This window comes from Pleurodeles waltl, chromosome 1_1 (genome assembly GCF_031143425.1).
Source record: "Pleurodeles waltl isolate 20211129_DDA chromosome 1_1, aPleWal1.hap1.20221129, whole genome shotgun sequence".
In the NCBI taxonomy this organism is placed as follows: domain Eukaryota; kingdom Metazoa; phylum Chordata; class Amphibia; order Caudata; family Salamandridae; genus Pleurodeles; species Pleurodeles waltl.
Genome location: NC_090436.1, coordinates 84,338,158 through 84,362,063, shown reverse-complemented (window position 1 = coordinate 84,362,063; position 23,906 = coordinate 84,338,158). Strand labels below are relative to the sequence as shown.

Below are 23,906 nucleotides of genomic sequence, written 5' to 3'. Positions count from 1 at the left end.
TTTGTTGAATGTCCCATTGTCCCTGTATACTGTGATGGTTGAGGTGTGTGTAGGAAGTTGGCTCTGTATGTGCTATTTCAAAGTAAGGAATAGCATGCACAGAGTCCAAGGGTTCCCCTTAGAGGTAAAATAGTGGTAAAAATAGATAATACTAATGCTCTATTTTGTGGTAGTGTGGTCGAGCAGTAGGCTTATCCAAGGAGTAGTGTTAAGCATTTGTTGTACATACACATAGACAATAAATGAGGTACACACACTCAGAGACAAATCCAGCCAATAGGTTTTTGTATAGAAAAATATCTTTTCTTAGTTTATTTTAAGAACCACAGGTTCAAATTCTACATGTAATATCTCATTTGAAAGGTATTGCAGGTAAGTACTTTAGGAACTTTAAATCATAAAAATTGCATGTATACTTTTCAAGTTATTGACAAATAGCTGTTTTAAAAGTGGACACTTAGTGCAATTTTCACAGTTCCTGGGGGAGGTAAGTTTTTGTTAGTTTTACCAGGTAAGTAAGACACTTACAGGGTTCAGTTCTTGGTCCAAGGTAGCCCACCGTTGGGGGTTCAGAGCAACCCCAAAGTCACCACACCAGCAGCTCAGGGCCGGTCAGGTGCAGAGTTCAAAGTGGTGCCCAAAACACATAGGCTAGAATGGAGAGAAGGGGGTGCCCCGGTTCCGGTCTGCTTGCAGGTAAGTACCCGCGTCTTCGGAGGGCAGACCAGGGGGGTTTTGTAGGGCACCGGGGGGGACACAAGTCCACACAGAAATTTCACCCTCAGCAGCGCGGGGGCGGCCGGGTGCAGTGTAGAAACAGGCGTCGGGTTCGCAATGTTAGTCTATGAGAGATCTCGGGATCTCTTCAGCGCTGCAGGCAGGCAAGGGGGGGGTTCCTCGGGGAAACCTCCACTTGGGCAAGGGAGAGGGACTCCTGGGGGTCACTTCTCCAGTGAAAGTCCGGTCCTTCAGGTCCTGGGGGCTGCGGGTGCAGGGTCTCTCCCAGGCGTCGGGACTTGGGATTCAAAGAGTCGCGGTCAGGGGAAGCCTCGGGATTCCCTCTGCAGGCGGCGCTGTGGGGGCTCAGGGGGGACAGGTTTTGGTACTCACAGTATCAGAGTAGTCCTGGGGTCCCTCCTGAGGTGTTGGATCTCCACCAGCCGAGTCGGGGTCGCCGGGTGCAGTGTTGCAAGTCTCACGCTTCTTGCGGGGAGCTTGCAGGGTTCTTTCAAGGCTGCTGGAAACAAAGTTGCAGCCTTTCTTGGAGCAGGTCCGCTGTCCTCGGGAGTTTCTTGTCTTTTCGAAGCAGGGGCAGTCCTCAGAGGATGTCGAGGTCGCTGGTCCCTTTGGAAGGCGTCGCTGGAGCAGGATCTTTGGAAGGCAGGAGACAGGCCGGTGAGTTTCTGGAGCCAAGGCAGTTGTCGTCTTCTGGTCTTCCTCTGCAGGGGTTTTCAGCTAGGCAGTCCTTCTTCTTGTAGTTGCAGGAATCTAATTTTCTAGGGTTCAGGGTAGCCCTTAAATACTAAATTTAAGGGCGTGTTTAGGTCTGGGGGGTTAGTAGCCAATGGCTACTAGCCCTGAGGGTGGGTACACCCTCTTTGTGCCTCCTCCCAAGGGGAGGGGGTCACAATCCTAACCCTATTGGGGGAATCCTCCATCTGCAAGATGGAGGATTTCTAAAAGTTAGAGTCACTTCAGCTCAGGACACCTTAGGGGCTGTCCTGACTGGCCAGTGACTCCTCCTTGTTGCTTTCTTTGTTCCCTCCAGCCTTGCCGCCAAAAGTGGGGGCCGTGGCCGGAGGGGGCGGGCAACTCCACTAAGCTGGAGTGCCCTGCTGGGCTGTGACAAAGGGGGGAGCCTTTGAGGCTCACCGCCAGGTGTCACAGTTCCTGCCTGGGGGAGGTGTTAGCATCTCCACCCAGTGCAGGCTTTGTTACTGGCCTCAGAGAGACAAAGGCACTCTCCCCATGGGGCCAGCAACATGTCTCTAGTGTGGCAGGCTGCTGGAACCAGTCAGCCTACACAGATAGTTGGTTAAGTTTCAGGGGGCACCTCTAAGGTGCCCTCTGTGGTGTATTTTACAATAAAATGTACACTGGCATCAGTGTGCATTTATTGTGCTGAGAAGTTTGATACCAAACTTCCCAGTTTTCAGTGTAGCCATTATGGTGCTGTGGAGTTCGTGTTTGACAGACTCCCAGACCATATACTCTTATGGCTACCCTGCACTTACAATGTCTAAGGTTTTGTTTAGACACTGGAGGGGTACCATGCTCATGCACTGGTACCCTCACCTATGGTATAGTGCACTCTGCCTTAGGGCTGTAAGGCCTGCTAGAGGGGTGTCTTACCTATACTGCATAGGCAGTGAGAGGCTGGCATGGCACCCTGAGGGGAGTGCCATGTCGACTTACTCGTTTTGTCCTCACTAGCACACACAAGCTGGCAAGCAGTGTGTCTGTGATGAGTGAGAGGTCTCCAGGGTGGCATAAGACATGCTGCAGCCCTTAGAGACCTTCCTTGGCATCAGGGCCCTTGGTACTAGAAGTACCAGTTACAAGGGACTTATCTGAATGCCAGGGTGTGCCAATTGTGGATACAATGGTACATTTTAGGTGAAGGAACACTGGTGCTGGGGCCTGGTTAGCAGGGTCCCAGCACACTTCTCAGTCAAGTCAGCATCAGGCAAAAAGTGGGGGGGTAACTGCAACAGGGAGCCATTTCTTTACAGTGTGCTCCCCACCTTATCATGGAAGCATCTGTTGTGATCACGTATTGAGGCACTGGGTCTTGGAATGGCCGCCCTTGGTTTAAATTGATAGGATTCCACCATTGAAGCGAGAAGTGTGTTTGGCGGTCTATCAACACTAGATCTTGAAGTTGACCCTGTGCTTGTGTCCATTGTGTTGCTAGGCACTGTTGTAAGGGCTGCATGTGTAGTCTTGCGTTTGGGACAATGGCTATGCATGAAGACATCATGCCTAGTACTTTCATTACAAACCTCACTTGATAGTGTTGGTTTGGGTACATGTTTAGTATTACATTTTGGAAGGCTTGTACCCTTTGTGGACTTGGAGTGGCAATCCCCTTTTGTGTGTTGATTGTTGCTCCCAAGTATTTTTGTATTTGACATGGTTGTAGATGTGATTTTTGTTAGTTTATAGAGAACCCTAGTTTGTGAAGGGTGTCTATGACGTATTTTGTGTGTAGAAGACACTGTTGTTGAGTGCTGGTTTTTATTAACCAATTGTCTAAGTAAGGGAATACGTGCATGTGCTGTCTCCTGATGTAAGCGGCTACTAATGCAAGGCATTTTGTGAATACCCTTGGGGCTGTTGTTATGCCGAATGGTAAGACCTTGAATTGGTAATGCACGCCTTGGATTACAAACCTCAAGTATTTTCTGTGGGAAGGATGTATGGGTATGTGGAAATAAGCATCCTTGAGATCTAATGTTGACATGAAGTCCTGTTGTTTGAGCAAGGGAATCATGTCTTGAAGCGTCACCATGTGAAAGTGATCTGATTTGATGTAAAGATTCAGTGTTCTGAGGTCTAATATGGGTCTCAGTGTTTTGTCCTTTTTTGGAATTAGGAAATACAGGGAGTAAACACCTCTTCCTTTTTGATGGTTGGGTACTAGTTCTATTGCTTCTTTTTGTAACAATGCTTGGACTTCTAGTTGTAACAGGTCTAAGTGTTGTTTGGACATATTGTGTGCTCTTGGAGGCACATCTGGTGGCAAATGTAGGAATTCTATGCAATAACCATGTTGGATAATGGTTAGGACCCACGCGTCCGTAGTTGTGTTCCCAGTTGTGGTAATAATCTGTACGTCTCACCCCCACTGGTGTTGTGTGGTGGGGGTTTGTGACATTGAAGTCACTGTTTGGTTTGTGGGGTTTTTGGGCTTTGGAATATCCCTCTTCTTTTAGGGAACTGTCCACCCCTATATTGTCCTCGAAAACCTCCTCTCTGATATTGGCCCTGATATGTGGGTCTGACTTGTGAGGTGGAGGGCCCTGTGGTTTGGGCCCGAATCCCCCCTCTAAAGTGTGGCTTCCTAAAAGTGTCTCTGCTCTGTAGGGAGTAGAACGCGCCTATGGCCTTCGCCGTGTCTGTGTCCTTCTTTAGTTGTTCTATTGCTGTATTCACCTCCGGCCCAAACAATTGTTGTTCGTTAAAAGGCATATTCAGCACAGCCTGCTGGATTTCTGGCTGAAATCAGGAGGTCCGTAGCCACGCGTGTCTCCGAATGGTTACCGCCGTGTTTACTGTCCTGGCCGCCGTATCTGCGGAGTCCATAGCCGACCTTATTTGGTCGTTGGAGATAGTTTGGCCCTCCTCGACAACCTGTTGGGCACGTTTCTGGAACTCCTTGGGAAGGTGTTGAATGAGAGGTTGCATTTCATCCCAATGTGCCCTGTTGTATCTTGCCAGTAGAGCTTGAGAATCGGCAATTCGCCATTGATTGGCTGTCTGTGCGGCAACCCTCTTGCCTGCTGCATCGAATTTCCGACTTTCTTTGTCGGGCGGTGGTGCGTCTCCAGAAGTTTGTTAGTTTGCCCTATTCCCGGCTGCTCCTACTACCACCGAATCAGGAGTTAACTGCTGTGAGGTGTGATGGCTCTGCCTTTGACTGGGTCCTGAAACACCTGTTTGGCGTGTTTTAACATGCCTGGTAACATTGGCAAACTTTGGTATTGGCTGTGCGTAGATGACAGGGTGTTGAACAAGAAGTCATCTTCTATGGGCTCTGCATGCAATGCTGCATTATGAAAAGTAGCTGCCCTGGAAATCACCTGCATGTAAGCAGTACTGTCTTCAGGTGGTGAGGGCCTTGCCGGGTAGCAATCAGGACTATTATCTGAGACCGGTGCATCATACAAATCCCATGCATCCGGGTCATCTTGGCTCATCCCTGTGTGCGTTGGTGACTGCATCATTGGGGGTGTTGCTACTGGGGACAGGCGTGGCGAAAACTGTGGTGGTGTTTTTTCTTTAGCCACTTTTGCTTTTGGCTGCATTTCCACCTCTTGGAATGCGAGCTTCTGCTTCATCTTTATTGGAGGAAGAGTTCTGATTTTCCCCGTGTCTTTTTGTATATGGAGCCTCCTCTGGGTATGGTCTGGCTCTCCCATGCCCAGTTCTTGTTCAAATCTGTGGCCTTGTAATTGTGTGTAAAGGCCTTGTTCCTCTGTATAGGAGCTGTGTGTCAGCTCCGAGGCTGCATGTTTCGGCACCGAAATCCTTTCGGCAGTCTTTTTCGGCTCAGAGGAAACCTTTTTGGCTTTCAGGGTGCCGATCTCTCGGTGCAGAGTCTGGTCAGAGCCGGTATCTCGACCGGAGTCGGATGGCTTCGGCTGTTGTGAGGCCTTTTTTGGTGCCGAAGTTTGGTCACCAAGTTTTCGGGTTAAGCCATGGCCTATATGCGGTGGTGTCCCCTTGGCCTTCATTATTTTGGCGTGAGTTTTCCCTGGGGCTGGTTTACTCACGGTTTGTTGTGTCTTCAGCTGCTCACTCTCGGACTCGTCCGAGATTCGAATGGAGAACCTCTCCTCTTCTTCGACGATGTGCCCGGTCGGTGTCGACGCCATCTGGAGCCTTCTAGCTCTTCGATCCTGCAGTGTTTTCTTGGATTGAAATGCCCGGCAAGCCTTGCAAGTATCCTCTTTGTGTTCGGGAGACAAACACAGATTACAGACCAAGTGTTGGTTGGTATAAGGATACTTTGCGTGGCAGTTGGGGCAGAAGCGGAAGGGGTTCCAGTCCATGAGGTTTGAAGATGGACGTGGTCGGGCGAGCCAGGCCCCGCCGAGGAGTGGAAGCCCAGAAGGGCCGCCGGAGCTCTTCTTTCTTCGGTGTTGATGTGCTAGCACTAACCCGGTACCGAGCGCAAACAATACCGTCGAATTTTCCGATGGATAACTATCTTTTCCGAACCGAAATACGGAGCGAAGAGGAACACGTCCGAACCCGATGGCGGAAAGAAAACAATCTAAGATGGAGTTGACGAAAAATGCACAATGGAGCCAAAAGGGAGGAGTCCCTCGGTCTCATGACTCAAAAAGACTTCTTCGAAGAAAAACATATTGTAACACTCCGAGCCCAACACTAGATGGCAGGATAATGCACAGCATGTGTATCTGCAGCTACACATGCCATCGAACACACACATATATATATCAGCCTTAGACCGAAGCTGACATTACAATGATGCCACATATATACAAAGTAATCAAAACAATAGTACCCCTATCAGAGGATGGAAAGTGTGGAGGACATCACACACCACAGTAAAGTAAAGGTTGTTGAAGCATTTAAATTTAAACTAATGCCAATTGACTGAGTAAACCACAACAGGTTGCTGATATAAGCTTGAAAGAAGACAGCAGGTGCAAAAAAGACAACCTTGCTAGCATGGGAAAAAAACACCATAACTTAGACCTACAAGATGGTCAAGGTGAAATCTAGGCCTTGTGTGTGTTGGACTCTAACAGGTATGCAACATCAACACCCAATGGGTAAGTGAAAGACAGAAGAGGCAATACAGAACGAAAGGTAAAATACATAGTCCTCTAAGAACAAAACCCCCAAAAGGATGGAAGTATGAAAACTGAAAACAATCTAAAGAGTTGCAACCTATAGAAGAGTGACAATTGTTGATTAAAGGAAATAATGTCCCTACAGGAAATAGGAGACATTAAAATCACCGGAAGTTATAAGACAAAGCACGCCTAACCCCCTTGATTATATTAATATAATGAAAATGTCACTTACCCAGTGTACATCTGTTCGTGGCATCAGTCGCAGTAGATTCGCATGTTCTGCAATAGCTCGCCATCTGGTGTTGGGCCGGAGTGTTACAAGTTGTTTTTCTTCGAAGAAGTCTTTCGAGTCACGGGACCGAGTGACTCCTCCTTTTGTCTCCATTGCGCATGGGCGTCGACTCCATCCTCGATTGTTTTTCCCCGCAGAGGGTGAGGTAGGAGTTGAATTGTAGTAATAGTGCCCATGCAATGGAGTGACTAAGTATGCACCTATTTAAGGTTGAGATGATACATATATAAATAATTGAAGGCAACTTCCAAACTGCTACAGGCTCCCGGGGAGGCGGGTGGGCACATGCGAATCTACTGCGACTGATGCCACGAACAGATGTACACTGGGTAAGTGACATTTTCAGTTCGATGGCATCTGTCGCTGTAGATACGCATGTTCTGCATAGACTAGTAAGCAGTTGTTTCCCCAAAAGCGGTGGATCAGCCTGTAGGAGTGGAAGTAGTGTGAAATAATGTTCTTAATACGGCTTGACCTACTGTGGCTTGTTGTGCGGATAACACGTCTACACAGTAGTGCTTGGTGAATGTGTGAGGCGTAGACCATGTGGCTGCCTTACATATCTCTTGCATTGGGATGTTTCCTAGAAAGGCCATGGTAGCACCTTTCTTTCTGGTTGAGTGTGCCCTTGGTGTAATGGGCAGCTGTCGTTTAGCTTTAAGGTAGCAGATTTGGATGCATTTAACTATCCATCTGGCTATACCTTGTTTTGATATTGGGTTTCCTGCATGAGGTTTTTGAAATGCAATAAATAGTTGTTTAGTCTTTCTGATGTTTTTTGTTCTGTCAATGTAATACATCAATGCTCTTTTGACATCTAATGTATGTAGTGCCCTTTCAGCTACGGTATCTGGCTGTGGAAAAAACACTGGAAGTTCCACTGTTTGATTTAGATGGAACGGTGAAATAACCTTTGGCAAAAATTTAGGATTGGTCCTTAGGACGACTTTATTTTTGTGTAGTTGTATAAAAGGTTCCTGTATTGTAAACGCCTGAATCTCGCTTACTCTTCTTAGGGAAGTAATGGCGATGAGAAAAGCCACCTTCCAGGTTAGGAACTGTATGTCGCAGGAGTGCATGGGTTCAAAAGGTGGACCCATAAGTCTAGTTAGGACAACATTTAGGTTCCATGAAGGAACAGGTGGTGTTCTTGGTGGTATAATTCTCCTAAGGCCCTCCATGAATGCTTTAATGACTGGTATCTTATATAGGGAAGTTGAATAGGTAGCCTGCAGGTATGCAGATATTGCTGCAAGGTATATTTTAATGGAAGCAAAAGCTAGGTTAGATTTTTGTAAGTGAAGCAAGTAACCCACTACATGTTCTGGAGTTGTGTGTAATGGTTGTATTTGATTAATATGGCAGTAGCAAACAAACCTCTTCCATTTACTTGCATAGCAGTGCCTGGTGGATGGCCTTCTAGCTTGTTTTATGACTTCCATACATTCTTGGGTAAGTTGTAAGTGCCCGAATTCTAGGATTTCAGGAGCCAGATTGCTAGATTCAGCGATGCTGGATCTGGGTGTCTGATCTTTTGGTTGTGCTGTGTCAACAGATCTGGCCTGTTGGGCAATTTGATGCAGGGTACCACTGATAGGTCTAGCAGCGTTGTGTACCAGGGTTGCCTTGCCCAAGTTGGTGCTATCAATATGAGTTTGAGTTTGCTTTGACTGAGTTTGTTTACCAGGTAAGGAAGGAGATGGAGAGGAGGAAAAGCGTAAGCAAATATCCCTGACCAGTTCATCCATAGGGCATTGCCTTGGGATTGTTCGTGTGGGTATCTGGATGCGAAGTTTTGGCATTTTGCGTTCTCCCTTGTCGCAAACAAGTCTATCTGAGGTGTTCCCCAGAGTTTGAAATAAGTGTTCAGAATTTGGGGGTGAATCTCCCATTCGTGGACCTGTTGGTGATCTCGAGAGAGATTGTCTGCGAGTTGATTTTGGATCCCTGGTATAAATTGTGCTATTAGGCGAATTTGGTTGTGAATTGCCCAACGCCAAATCTTTTGTGCTAGCAGGCTTAACTGCGTGGAGTGCGTCCCCCCCTGCTTGTTTAGATAATACATTGTTGTCATGTTGTCTGTTTTGACGAGAATGTATTTGTGAACTATTATTGGTTGGAAAGCTTTTAGTGCTTGAAAAACTGCTAGAAGTTCTAGGTGATTGATATGCAGTTTTGATTGATGTACGTTCCATTGTCCTTGTATGCTGTGTTGATCGAGGTGTGCTCCCCACCCTGTCATGGAAGCATCTGTTGTTATTACGTATTGTGGCACTGGGTCCTGGAAAGGCCGCCCTTTGTTTAAATTTATGTTGTTCCACCACAGAAGTGAGAGGTAAGTTTGGCGGTCTATTAACACCAGATCTAGAAGGTGACCCTGTGCTTGAGACCACTGTGATGCTAGGCATTGTTGTAAGGGCCTCATGTGCAGTCTTGCGTTTGGGACAATGGCTATGCATGAAGACATCATGCCTAGGAGTTGTAATACCATCTTTGCTTGTATCTTTTGTGTTGGATACATGCGTTGTATGATGGTGTTGAAATTTAGAATTCTTTGTGGACTTGGAGTGGCTACTCCCTTTGATGTGTCTATTATGGCTCCTAGGTATTGTTGTACCTTGCGCGGCAGAATGTTGGATTTTGTAAAGTTGACGGTGAACCCGAGTTTGAAGAGGGTTTGTATGATCTGATTTGTGTGATTTGAGCACTCTATGAACGAATGGGCCTTGATTAGCCAGTCGTCCAAATATGGGAACACATGTATTTGCTGCCTTCTTATGTGTGCAGCGACTACCGCTAGGCATTTGGTAAAGACTCTTGGTGCGGTTGTTAATCCGAAAGGCAGTACCTTGAATTGGTAATGTATTCCTTTGAATACAAACCTTAGGTATTTCCTGTGCGATGGGTGTATTGGTTTATGGAAATAAGCGTCCTTGAGGTCTAAAGTTGCCATGTAGTCGTGTAGTTTTAGCAATGGCAATACTTCTTGTAGTGTGACCATGTGGAAGTGGTCCGATTTGATGAAAGTGTTCACTACTCTGAGGTCTAGGATTGGTCTCAGCGTTTTGTCCTTCTTTGGTATCAGAAAGTACAGTGAGTAAACTCCTGTGTTTATTTGTGTGTTTGGCACTAATTCGATTGCATTCTTTTGCAATAGTGCCTGCACTTCTATCTCCAGGAGATTGGAGTGGTGTGTTGTTAAATTTTGTGCTTTTGGTGGTATGTTTGGAGGGAATTGTAGAAATTCTATGCAATAACCATGCTGGATAATTGCTAGAACCCAAGTGTCTGTAGTGATTTCCTCCCACGCTTTGTAATAATGACCTATTCTTCCCCCCACTGGTGTTGTGTGGAGGGGGTGAGTGACATGTGAGTCACTGTTTAGTAGTAGGGGTTTTGGGGCTTTGAAATCTTCCTCTATTTCTAGGGAATTGCCCTCCTCTATATTGTCCCCGAAAACCTCCTCTATACTGTCCCTGGTAACTGGACAGTGTTGCTTGTGAGGTGCTGGCTTGTGTGCTCTGACCCCGAAACCCCCCTCGAAAGGGCGTTTTACGGAATGTGCTGTAATTCCCTCTGCTCTGCGGGGAGTAGAGTGCGCCCATGGCTTTGGCAGTGTCCGTATCTTTTTTGAGTTTCTCAATCGCTGTGTCCACTTCTGGACCGAACAGTTCTTTTTCATTAAAAGGCATATTGAGAACTGCTTGTTGAATCTCTGGTTTAAATCCAGACGTTCGGAGCCATGCATGCCTTCTGATAGTTACAGATGTATTAATTGTCCGTGCAGCTGTATCTGCAGCGTCCATGGAGGAGCGGATCTGGTTGTTGGAAATGGCCTGTCCCTCCTCAACCACTTGTTTTGCCCTATTTTGTAACTCCTTGGGCAGATGTTCAATGAGATGTTGCATCTCGTCCCAGTGGGCTCTGTCATAGCGCGCAAGTAGTGCCTGGGAGTTCGCGATGCGCCACTGGTTTGCAGCTTGTGCTGCGACTCTTTTACCAGCTGCATCGAACTTGCGGCTTTCTTTATCTGGGGGTGGTGCATCTCCAGATGTGTGAGAGTTGGCCCTTTTCCTAGCTGCTCCTACAACGACAGAGTCTGGTGGCAGCTGTGTAGTGATGAAAACCGGGTCTGTAGGAGGCGCCTTATACTTTTTTTCCACCCTTGGTGTGATTGACCTGCTTTTGACCGGCTCCTTAAAGATGTCTTTTGCGTGCCGGAGCATACCAGGGAGCATAGGCAGGCTTTGGTACGAACTGTGGGTGGAGGAGAGTGTGTTGAATAAAAAATCATCCTCGACCTGTTCTGAGTGGAGGCTTACGTTGTGAAATTGTGCTGCTCTAGCCACCACTTGAGAATACGCGGTGCTGTCCTCTGGTGGAGATGGCTTCGTAGGGTATGCCTCCGGACTATTATCTGACACTGGGGCGTCGTATAGGTCCCATGCGTCCTGATCTTGGTCACCCTGGCTCATGGTGGTGTGAGCTGGGGAGAGTGATGGAGTTTGTGCTGGTGAGACGTGAATCACGGGCGGAGGAGAGGGTGGTGGGGTAACTCTTTTCACCACTTTTGGTTGTGGTGTTTGTTCAGTCTGGAACTCCAACCTTCTCTTTCTCCTAATAGGGGGAAGGGTGCTTATCTTTCCTGTCCCCTGCTGTATGAAGATACGCTTTTGCGTATGGTCCACATCAGTTGCTTGTAGCTCTTCCTCAAACCTATGCTTTTGCATTTGGGAGGTTAGCGAGTGCTCTTCTGTATAAGAGCCTGAAGCTGGGTCGCTTGCAGTTGGTTTCGGCATCGAAACCCTGTCTGCGTGTTTTTTCGGCTCCGAGGTGACTTTTTTCTTTTTCGGGGCCGAAACCTCTCGGCGTCGATCTGCGTCGGTGCCGCTGTCTCGGCGTCGAGCCGTGTCCACACCGGCATCTCGGTGTCGAGGCTTGTCTCCAGCACTTTCTCGGTCCCGAGAAGGCTGCGTGCCGGTGTCTCGACCGGAGTCGGACGATCTCGGCACTGTTTGGGCCTTTTTCGGTGCCGACGGTCGGTCACCGAATTTATGGGTGGAGCCATGGCCGGATGGCAGTGGCGTCCCCTGGGCCTTGTAAATGTGTCTCTGTGTGGTTTTCGACGTCTTACTCACGGTTTGTGTATCGTCGAATCCTTCGGAGTCTGAGTCTTGGATCGAGAAGGTACCTTCCTCTTCCTGTTCCTCGAACTCCTGTTGGGCTGTCGGTGCGGACGCCATCTGAAGTCTTCTGGCTCGACGGTCTTGGAGTGTTTTTCGGGACCGGAACGCGCGACAGGCCTCGCAGGTGTCTTCGCTGTGCTCAGGTGACAGGCACAGGTTGCAGACCAAGTGTTGGTCTGTGTAGGGGTATTTATTGTGGCATTTGGGGCAGAAACGGAACGGGGTCCGTTCCATCGGCGTTCTTCAGCACGCGGTCGGGCCGACCAGGCCCCGACGGGGGATCGAAAAACTACCCTGAAGGGCACCGGAGCTCTTCGATCTTCGATGCGGTGTGGAATCTAAGTACGCCGATCCCGAACGCAACAATACCGACGAAAATCTTCCGAAATTAGCTAATCTTCCGTTCCGAAACTCGGAGCGACAGGAACACGTCCGAACCCGATGGCGGAAAAAAAACAATCGAGGATGGAGTCGACGCCCATGCGCAATGGAGACAAAAGGAGGAGTCACTCGGTCCCGTGACTCGAAAGACTTCTTCGAAGAAAAACAACTTGTAACACTCCGGCCCAACACCAGATGGCGAGCTATTGCAGAACATGCGTATCTACAGCGACAGATGCCATCGAACATATACTTCTCCTGAAGGAAGTGAAGCTCACAGTAAGAGGGTAATATTCCCTCATGAAATAGGAAACCCACCCCAGAGGGCCAGAAATATTATAACACCCTACAGAATAGAGTGAAAGGAACCGACCAGGTAGACTGTGCCCAAATTAAGCTACCAATCCCCAGCACAAAGTAGTCTCAAAAAAGACAGAACCATAATGTTCAAGTAACATGTGTAAACAACCAGGAATCCACTATAAAATGGAAGACAGACAACACAGAAGATGGCTTCATAGCGGTGCCTTCATTATAAATATGTCGAACTCTTGAGGCCCTGGGTGGCGTGTGGACTCTTGAATAAGAGGTGAATGTAGCAACAAAGGTACAGAACCTTGTCTCTAAGTAATAAGTGTCACACATCTCCTTGCAGTGACGATTCAGCGATATGACAAGAAGACAAGAGGCAAAAGATAAGTGCAGTGAGAATGACCCGTACAGACTAGTAATATAGGCAAGATGCCACAAACAAGGAAGACCAGCAGAGTACAACGAGGAAGGGAAAACACCCTCTAGAGATCACAAGTAATTTAAACCTGTGTTCCACCAGTATTGAAAAGGGGTATAGTGAGAGAAGTTAGCTAAAGAAGTGCAGGGACACAGATCTGGAATGGTGTTACTACTCTCCACACTACTCTGTATGGTAAATTAAGTCTCTCAGGAGTAGTGGAACAACCCTAGAAAGAGAAGCATAAGTAATGCTTCGAAGAGAAACAATAGATTCACTGTAATTAGACTCTTGTGAAAAGCAGTGAGCCATGTTCAAAAGCTCTCAGGGAGTTATAATTATAAGCTCCCTATAAGGGATACTAAAAGTACCACAAATGTACTTAAATTATCTTACTTAAGAATAATATCCTGAACAATGACTTGTACCCTGAACCCTCAGATTAAAAGTTTGACGCAGTAACTACTGACCTATCCAGGATTCTTTCCTGGTTATGCCTATAAGGCATACAGAAGGTTCTCCAATCAGCAAGGAACAGACCATACAGTTAACTATGGCTTGAGCATGAAGCCCGTCTTCAGAGAGAAAGAAAACTCCTGTTCGATCAGGTGTTAAACCACTTAGGGCCACAAAGTAAACAACTCCCAGATAACAGTAGCGAAAAGCTGTCACTGATGGGCTTTAAGGAAAAGTAATCCCTGTACAAGGCAGGAACAGCGCACGGGGTGCCACCAGAAGGGGGAATGGTTCAGACTCAACAGGAAGTATAGACTCCACTATATGGTATGGGTCCATCTATGAGAAGAATCACAGACAAGAACCCCCCCCCTCCCCAAAAACTACCCAAGGAGTTGGGAGCAAGGGAGCCAGAAATGTACATACTTAAGAGTCTTTTCCGCCTCGATTGTCACTAAAGCGTTGCAATACAGAATCCGCATGTGTACTGAACAGTTGGGCGCCATCAAAGGGCATGTCATCCCAGAGTGGTCTGGACAGCCTCCGAAAAGCAAGAGTGGCGCAGCTCAGAGCTACTAAATGAGCCATGGCCCGGACCTACTGAGCCTGTGGTATCGGTACCACATTTGATTGGAAACTTAGCTACCTGTCCCCCATGCTGGAGTGTCTGGGGTGAGTTTGCTCCAGGTCTCCTCTGGAAACAAAGGCAGCAGGCATACCACGGAATACCACAACGCAATGGAGAACGCATGCAATGTTTATTAAAAGCAAGGCTGAGCTAGCTGAGGAGAAAATGTTTCTTCCACAAGTTTCTTGCCATCTGGACTCCCCATTCGGAGGAAAGTTAGGGAGGACGCTGGGGTCAGTAGAGGACATAACAGTCTGCACCACAAACCTTCTCAGAGTTGGGTTTCAGAAGAGACAAACCTGGTCCCAGGGGGCAGGCAGGTTTCTATGGGCCATGGACGAGTCCACAGGGAACCCCCATAGCAGGTTTGGGGAGGGGGGTGGGTGTGCCAGGCAGTTCTTCCCAGGAAAAACAGCAAGGGACAGTTTAGGAGGGAAGGTGTCCAAACCGGGTGGCACCACTGTCACCGCACCCAACACCCAATCCCGTCTCAGTATCAGAGTGGGTGATCGGCTCAGCGTTGACTGGCGCCATCGACGTTGCTGTCAGCGTTGGCTTCTTTAACTCTGTCGTCACAGGTGAGAACCTCGAGGGGCTGTGCACCGGTGCTGGCACAGATCGGAGTACAGATCCAGAGGGCCTGGCAAATAGGGGAACCTGCTGGTGTGGATTCAGGTAGGACACCTCATCTCCTTGGGGCACGAACGCACACCAATGAGAGGTATGGGCCCAAAGATGCCAAGAAGGGAATTATAGTAACTCTGCATCTGGGCCAGAGTCTCCCCAGCTCCAGAGAAAGCCGGGAGGCACAGGGTGGGCTCTTTTGCTGACTCCTCAGCCGGAGGCTGGGAGAGGGCACTGGAAATGTTGGACTTATGCAATGATGTCAAGGGGTGCTGCTACTTCAACCATTTGCGTTTCGATGTCATATACTTAGACGTCAAGGACGACAGATGCTCATGGGAAAAGTCCCCGAATCTGTCTTGCAATCACTCTCAGGACCTTGAACAAGACCGATAACGACACGGGGCCTCCACCATTTGCACCACCAGGATGCATTGTTCTCACAACACCTTCAGACGAATGCGACAGAAGGAACTGCAATCATAAAATCGTGGTATGCCTGAGGCACCACATACAAACACTGTTCATGCGACAGAAAAAGTGTCAAGATCGGCCAAAACACGGCCTGAGGAACTGCTCCAGATCAGTGCTGGAAGCCCGGAAAAAACAGAACTGATGTCAGCCTGTCAGAGTGGATTATATGGTCTCAGACAATGTCAAATTAGGTGGACGCCGTCATTACAGAGTTGCAAGACTCCCTCTTTCGACACAGATGTGCTGATGGAAAAAAATTCTGGATCCAGTCAGGCACCTGGGGGAGAAATTTAGGGTGAGAAAGAAAATAAGTTACTTACCTGTAAGGAAAATGTTCCTTGCCCAATAGACATCTGTTTGTTGCATGTAGTGATGTAGATTCACATGCTTTGCATAAGTACGCCATCTAGTGTTGAGTTCTCCTCAAAGAATCTTTTCGAGTAACAAGATCGAAGGGCTCCTTCAATCGGTGATGGTTGGCATGGAGTCCTTTGTTAGACTGTTTTCCCGCAGCGGGTGGGGGAAAAGGAATATACGGAAAATGTCACTTACCCAGTGTACATCTGTTCGTGGCATGTAGTGCTGCAGATTCACATGCTATGCATAGCTCTTCCAAAATCTAGTGTTGAGGCTCTGAGTGTTACAAGTTGTTTTTCTTCAAAGAAGTCTTTTCAGGGTCACGGGATCGAGTGACTCCTCTCGATTACAGTGCGGATGGGCATCGACTCCATTGTTAGATTATTTTCCCGCAAAGGGTGAAGGAATGAGTGATAGAGTATAACATTATAAAGAGATGTCCATGCAAGTGTAAATGTATCTACATATGTACAAATGATAAACTTAAACGACTACATGCTTCCTGAGAGGATGCATGTGAATCTGAAGCACTACATGCCACAAACAGATGTACACTGGGTAAGTGACATTTTTCATTCGTTGGCATGTGTAGCTGCAGATACACATGCTACGAATAGACTACAAAGCAGTGGCAAGCTTGTAGGAGTTGAAGTTGTTTGAAATAGTGTTCTTAAGACAGCCTGGTCTACAGTGGCATGTTGCTGTGAGAAAACATCAACACAATAGTGTTTTGTAAATGTATGAGGAGTAACCCATGTGGCAGCTTTACATATATCAGCCATTGGTATGTTTCCTAAAAATGCCATTGATGCGCCTTTCTTTCTTGTAGAATGTGCTCTAGGTGTGATCAAAAGTTATCTTTTCCTTAACGTAACATGTTTGTATGCATCTAATAATCCATCTTGCTCAGCCTTCTTTAGAGATAGGATTGCCTTTATGTGGTTGCTGAAAAGCAATGAAAAGTGGTTTTGTTTTCCTAAAGTCTTTAGTTCTATCTATATAGTACATATGAGCTCTTTTGAGATCTAGAGTATGAAGAGCTCTTTCTGCAACTGAGTCAGGCTGAGAAAAGAAGATTGGCAAATCCACTGTTTGGTTGATGTGAAAAGGAGATACTACTTATGGAAGAAATTTGGGATTTGTTCTTAGTACAACTTTATGTTTGTGTACTTGGAAAAAAGGTTCCTCGAGAGTGAATACTTGTATTTCACTAACTCTTCAGAATGAAGTGATAGCTATGAGGAAGGCAACCTTCCATGTGAAAAATTGAATTTGACAAGAGCGCATGGGTTCAAAAGGTGGGCCCATGAGTCTTGTGAGTACGATATTTAGATTCCAAGAAGGAACAGGTGGTGTTCTAGGTGGAATTATGCGATTTAATCCTTCCATGAAGGCTTTAATAACAGGAACTCTGAATAGGGAAGTGTGTTGAAAAGTTTGTAAGTATGCAGATATTGCAGTAAGGTGAATTTTGATGGATGAGAAAGCCAAATTTGATTTTCGCAAATGAAGTAGGTAGCATACAATATCTTGTATTGATGCTGTAAGTGCATCAGTATTTGAAGACTGACAGTAGTAAACAAACATTTTCCATTTGTTAGCATAACATTGCCTAGTAGTAGGTTTAAGTGCCTGCTTGAGCACTTCCATACATTCTGATGGAAGTTTTAGGTATCCAAATTCTATGACTAAGAACCAAATCACTAAATTGAGAGCACTGGGGTTTGGATGCCTGATTTGACCTTTGTTTTGTGTTAACAAATTTGGTCTGTTTGGGAGTTTGGAATGAGGAACTACCGACAGGTCTGGGAGTGTTGTGTATCAATGTTGACATGCCCATGTTGGGGCTATGAGTATCATGGTCAGAGATGTCTGACGTAGTTTGTTGACCAGAAAGGGAAGGAGTGGGAGAGGGGGGAAAAGTGTAAGCAAATATCCCCAACCAATTGATCCATAGAGCACTGCCCTTGGATAGGGGATGCGAGTTTCTGGATGTGAAGTTTTGGCATTTTGCGTTTTTGCTTGCTGCGAATAGGTCTATTTCTGGTGTTGTCCACTTTTGAAAGTACTTTTAAGTGCTTGGAAGTGAATCTCTCATTCGTGTGTTTGTTGGTGATTCCTGCTTAGGAGATCTACTAGTGGATTGTGTATTCCTGGAATGTATTTTGCTAAGGGATGAATGTGATTTTGAATTGCCCATTTCCATATTGTCTGGGCTAGCAGGGACAGTTGAGATGAGTGTGTCCTGCCCTGTTTTTTGAGGTAATGCTTCTGTTATTGTGGTCTGAGGAACAGGGTCTTGAAATGACCGCCTCTTTATTAGATTGCTGAGATTCCACCACTGAAGGGACGTGCGTTTGGCGGTCCATCAACACTAGATCTTACAGTTGACAGTGTGCCTGAGGCCACTGTTGTGAGAGGCATTGTTGTAAAGGCCTCATGTTGAGTCTTGCATGTGGACCTATCGCTATGCAAGATGCCATCATCCCTAGAATATTCATGATAAATCTTAGTGTACTGTTGATTTGGCTGTATGTGTGGTATGAGATTTTGGAAAGCTCGTATCCTTTGTGTACTTGGATATTGTAGGAAGTTGGCTCTGTATATACTATTTCAAAGTAAGAAATAGTGTGCACAGAGTCCAAGGGTTCACCTTAGAGGTAAGATAGTGGCAAAATTAGATAATTCTAATGCTCTATTTTGTGGTAGTGTGGTCGATCAATAGGCTTATCAGAGGGTAGTGTTAAGCACTTGTTGTACACACACACACACAGGCAATAAATGAGGAACACACACTCAATGACTTGCTCCAGGCCAATAGGTTTTTATATAGAAAAATATATTTTCTTAGTTTATTTTAAGAACCACAGGTTCAAGATTTGCAGTAAACACTTTAAATGCAAGGTACTTCACTTAGATACTTTAAGAACTTTGAATAAAAACAATATCATATACAGTCTTTGTAAAAAGGGCAATAAGCTATTTTCAAAGTGGACACAGTGCAAAAATCTACAGTTCCTGGGGGAGGTAAGTAAAGGTTAGATTAGGAGGTAAGTAAAACACTTACGAGTCTCAGTCCTGGGGAATAGGCAGCCCACTGTTTGGGGTTCAAGGTAACCCTAAAGTTACCACACCAGTAGCTCAGGGCCGGTCAGGTGCAGAGGTCAAAGAGGTGCCCAAAACACACAGGCACCTATGGAGAACAGGGGTGCTCCGGTTCCAGTCTGCCAACAGGTAAGTACCTGCGTCCTCTGGAGGCAGACAGGGGGGGGGTTGAATATGAAAAGTAGGCACACAAAACACCCTCAGCGGCGCCTGGGTGCAGTGTGCAAAGCAGGCGTTGGGTTTCAGTTAGAAAACCATGGAGTGACCCAGGGGTCGCTAGCCGTGCAGGCATGCACAAGGGGGGCTTCTCCGGACCTGGGGGTCATTCCTGAGCTGAAGTTCGGTTCCTTCAGGTCCTGGGGGCTGCAGGTGCAGTGCTGATTCCATGAGTGGGTCCCTTGTTACAGGCAGTCGCGGTCAGGGTTAGCCTCTGGATTCTCTCTGCAGGCATCGCTGTCGGGGGCTCAGGGGGGTCGCGTCTGGTTACTCATGGGCTCACAGTCATTGGGGAGTCCTCCCTGAGGTGTTGATTCTCTGAATCTGGAGCCGGGGGTGTCGGATCCAGAGTGAGAAGTCTCACGCTTTCGGCAGGAAACGTGCAGTCCTTTAAGTTGTTTCTTTGTTGCAAAGAAGTAGCTGGTTTTGAGCAGGGCCGCTGCTCACAGGAGTTTCTTGGTCCTTTAGTCCAGGGCAGTCCTCTGAGGCTTTAGAGGTTGCTGGTCCCTGTGTGATGCGTTGCAGGTTTTCAAAGTTGGAGACAGGCCGGTAGGGCTGGGGCTAAAAAGCAGTTGTCATCTTCCTCCTTCTCTGCAGGCTTGTAGGTCAGCAGTCCTTGTTTCTTCAGGTTGCAGGACTCTGATCTCCTGGGATCTGGGGTGCCCCTAAATACTGAATTTAGGGGTGTGTTTAGGGCTGGGAGGGCAGTAGCCAATGGCTACTGTCCTTGAGGGTGGCTACACCCTCTTTGTGCCTCCTCCCTGAGGGGAGGGGGGGCACATCCCTAATCCTATTGGGGCAATCCTCCAAACTCAAGATGGAGGATTTCTAAAGGCAGGGGTCATCTCAGCTCAGAACACCTTAGGGGCTGTCCTGACTGGTAGGTGATTCCTCCTTGTTTTTCTCATTATCTCCTCCCGCCTTGTCGCCAGAAGTGGGGGCAGTGGCCGGAGGGGCGGGCATCTCCACTAGCTGGGATGCCCTGGGGCGCTGTAACAAAAGGGGTGAGCCTTTGAGGCTCACCGCCAGGTGTTACAGTTCCTGCAGGGGTAGGTGAGAAGCACCTCCACCCAGTACAGGCTTTGTTCCTGGCCACAGAGTGACAAAGGCACTCTCCCCATATGGCCAGCAACATGTCTGGTGTGTGGCAGGCTGGCAGAAACTGGTCAGCCTACACTAGAAGTCGGATTGGTATTCAGGGGACATCTCTAGGATGCCCTCTGGGTGTATGTTACAATAAATAGCACACTGTTTGATACTAAACTTCCCAGTTTTCAGTGTAGCCATTATGGAACTGTGGAGTTTGTGTTTGACAAACTCCCAGACTATATACTCTTATGGCTACCCTGCACTTACACTGTCTAAGGTTTTGCATAGACCCTGTAGGGGCATAATGCTCATGCACATATGCCCTCACCTGTGGTATAGTGCACCGTGCCTTAGGGCTGTAAGGCCTTCTAGAGGGGTGACTTACCTATGCCACATGCAGTGTGAGGTTGGCATGGCACTCTGAGGAGAGTGCCATGTCGACTTAGTCTTTTTCTCCCCACCAGCACACACAAGCTGTGAGGCAGTATGCATGTGCTGAGTGAGGGGTCCCCAGGGTGGCATAAGACATGCTGCAGCCCTTAGAGGCCTTCCCTGTCATCAGGGCCCTTGTTACCGGGAGTACCAGTTACAAGGGACTTATCTGAGTGCCAGAGCTGTGCCAATTGGGGAAGCAAAGGTACAGTTTATGAAAAGGACACTGGTGCTGGAGCCTGGTTAGCAGGGTCCCAGCACACTTTCAATCAACACTTAGAGCAAAGGCAAAAAGTTAGGGGGTAACCATGCCAAGGAGGCATTTCCTTACAATTGGGTATTAATTGCTTTAAGGAAGGTTTGTACTCTGTCCATACAGGATTGACAAGTGCTGAGCAGCAATAGTAACCAGGTCAAGAATTTACACCCATCTGCCTAATTCACTACCTTTTCCAGGTCCAGTACCAGCAGATTTGTTTTGTGCTTGAGATGACCCACTGTAGACTCCTTTGCTGTAATCGCCTGCTGCACTGACCTGCGTCAAGTCATCATACCCTGCCAATGGAAACCAAGGGGAAGGAAACAAAAAAAGGAAACACATTCAATCCAAAGTCAACTACAAAGAAAGGTGATATTCAGCACTTCAACACTGTTCATTTTGGTACATGCGACTAATGACAGTTTTCTAGCAAATCCATGGGTAAAAACAAAACAGGCAAGAAAACAACTGTTATAGAAAAATGTCAAAAGCTATTTTTTGGTTGTAGAAGGCTGGCTCAGTTTATGGTGTACACCTATGATATGGCACCCTATATTAAAGTCCAAGCAACTCTAAGAGAGAGTGAATAGGTGTCAAGCTAGCAGAAGCTCTCTAGGGGTAGCTGAGGTGAGCAGCTAAAGCTTATCCAGAAGAATTGTAAAGCACTTGCAATATTACAGCAGTCAGACACTATCTTAGTCACAGGAAAGAACCACACCAGTGTTGCAAAAGAACAAGTTACTTACCTTCGGTAACGCCTTTTCTGGTGGATACAATAGCTACCTGTGGATTCCTCACTCATTGAATTTTCCCCCTGCGCCAGTTTTCGACGGAAATTTTCTTCCTAGCTTCTGCAAGTCAACGAGGACGTCACAATTGCCCACGCGACGCCGTCTGACGTCATACAGGCAATAAGAGGTCCTCGCCGACGTGAGTACCAAAATTTTTTACGTGCCGAATAGGCAATTGAAACAAATATTTATACAACAATATTTAATTATTAGATCAAATAGATAAAAACATCAGCTCAAAAATGTCAATACGCAAAATTATATACATACATACTAGCATTCTCACAAATTCCTTTCCTTTCTCTTCTTTTTTTTTTTAAAACATGTACTTATATACATAAATAAATATATACACTATAAATGAAAGCCATAAACTACCAAGAGGAGCTCACACAAGGATAATTTGGTAAGACCAGACAGGCAACGGGGAGGCGGGAGGGACCGTGAGGTAGCTAGTGTATCCACCAGAAAAGGCATTACCGAAGGTAAATAACTTGTTCTTCTGATGGATACCTGTGGATTCCTCACTCATTGAATAGAGTCCCAAAGCAGTACCGCACTCAGTGGAGGGTGCCTGAATGGTCAAACCAAGAAATCCTGCAGCACCGACCGTGCAAAATGGCCATCCCTCCTAACCTCCGAATCCAAGCAGTAATGATTTGCAAAAGTGTGGAGGGATGACCAAGTTGCGGCCTTGCAGATGTCAACCACAGGAACACCCCTAGCCAAGGCCGAAGAAGTCTACTTAGATCTGGTGGAATGATCTCTTATTCCATCAGGGGGTTCTTTCTTTGCCAGAGAATAACACAGCTTAATGCAAAGAATGACCCACCTGGAGAGTGTTCTCTTGTGGACTGCCCTTCCTCTCCTCTTTCCCACGTACCCGATGAAGAGTTGATCCTCCAATCTAAACTCTTTCGTTCTGTCCACGTAGAAGCTTAGCGCTCTTCTCGGGTCTAAACGATGCAACCTTTCTTCCTCTTTCGAAGGATGAGGCAGAGGATAAAAAGAGGAGACAGTAATAGTCTGACCCAAATGGAAGGGTGAAACAACCTTCGGCAAGAAAGCAGCCTTGGTCCTCAACACCACCTGGTCTACATAGAAGGATGTATACGGGGGTTTAACAGAAAGAGCCTGCAGCTCACTCACTCTTCTAACTGAAGTAATTGCAACAAGGAAAACAGTCTTCAAAAACAATAACCTTATGGGGCAAGAATGCATTGGCTCAAACGGTGAGCCCATAAGAAACGTTAAGACTAAATTTAAATCCCACTGAGGCATAATGAAAGGAGTGGGAGGAAACTTATTAATGAGGCCTTTTAAAAATCTTAATACTAAAGGAGATTTAAATAAAGAAGGTTGGTCTGGAAGACACAGAAAGGCTGACAGGGCCGAAGAATAGCCCTTGATTGTAAGCCACTGCACAACCCCTCTGTGCCAGGGACGTAAGGGATCAATTTGCCTCTCTCCACACCAACACACAAATTTAGCCCACCTGCTAGCGTAGATAGATTTAGTGGAGTGTTGCCTGGCCGATAAAATAACATCCACTACCTCAGGTGGGAGAGAAAAGGAACTCAGGTTGCCCCGTTCAATCTCCAGGCATGAAGGTGCAGGCTCTGGAGGTGGGGGGTGTAAAACCTGCCCCTGCAATTGCAAGAGGAGGTCTGCCCTGTGAGGGAGACTGAGCGGGGGCACAGAGAGAGTTGGAGAAGATCTGAATACCATACCCTCCTTGGCCAATCCGGAGCTATTAATATGGACTTGGGCTCGGTCTTGGCGAGTTTTCCTCAGAACCCGAGGAATCAAAGGTATGGGGGGGAAAACGTGTAAAGCAACTGGCCGCACTAGGACATCTGAAACGCGTCCCCCAACGTTCATTGCACCGGATACTGGAGGCTGCAGAACAACGGGGAGTGCGTGTTCTCCCGAGTGGCAAAAAGATCTACCCGAGAGATTCCCCACATCTGGAAGATTTGCCGGACTAGATCTGGATGAAGACGCCACTCGTGATCGGTTGAGAAGTGCCGACTGAGACTGTCCGCATGCACGTTCAAGACTCCGGCCAGATGGTTTTGCTACCAAGCAAATCCGATGGTCCCTCGCCCAGGACCATAGTCACAGAGCTTCTCTGCAGAGAAGGTACGACCCTACTCCTCCCTGTTTGTTTATATACCACATTGCGGTAGTATTGTCCGTCAGGACCTGAACCGACTGACCGCGAAGGGAAGGGAGGAAGGCCTTGAGAGCCAGACGTATTGCCCACAACTCTAACAGATTTATATGAAACATCTGTTCCACTGGAGACCAATGACCTTTGACCTCCAGGTCCCCCAGA

The 23,906-nt window shown here is 47.1% G+C and overlaps 1 protein-coding gene across 6 annotated transcripts in view; it reads right to left on the bottom strand.

Annotated features, from left to right (window-relative positions):
- The window catches only part of UBAP2 (ubiquitin associated protein 2), a 1,102,091-nt gene that overhangs the window by 73,684 nt on the left and 1,004,501 nt on the right, over nt 1-23,906 (bottom strand). For all 6 annotated transcript variants that reach the window (XM_069217098.1, XM_069217184.1, XM_069216796.1 and 3 more), the window contains one exon: nt 20,966-21,073. In XM_069217098.1, the coding sequence (XP_069073199.1) occupies nt 20,966-21,073 (108 nt within the window). The remainder of the gene's footprint in view (nt 1-20,965; nt 21,074-23,906) is intronic.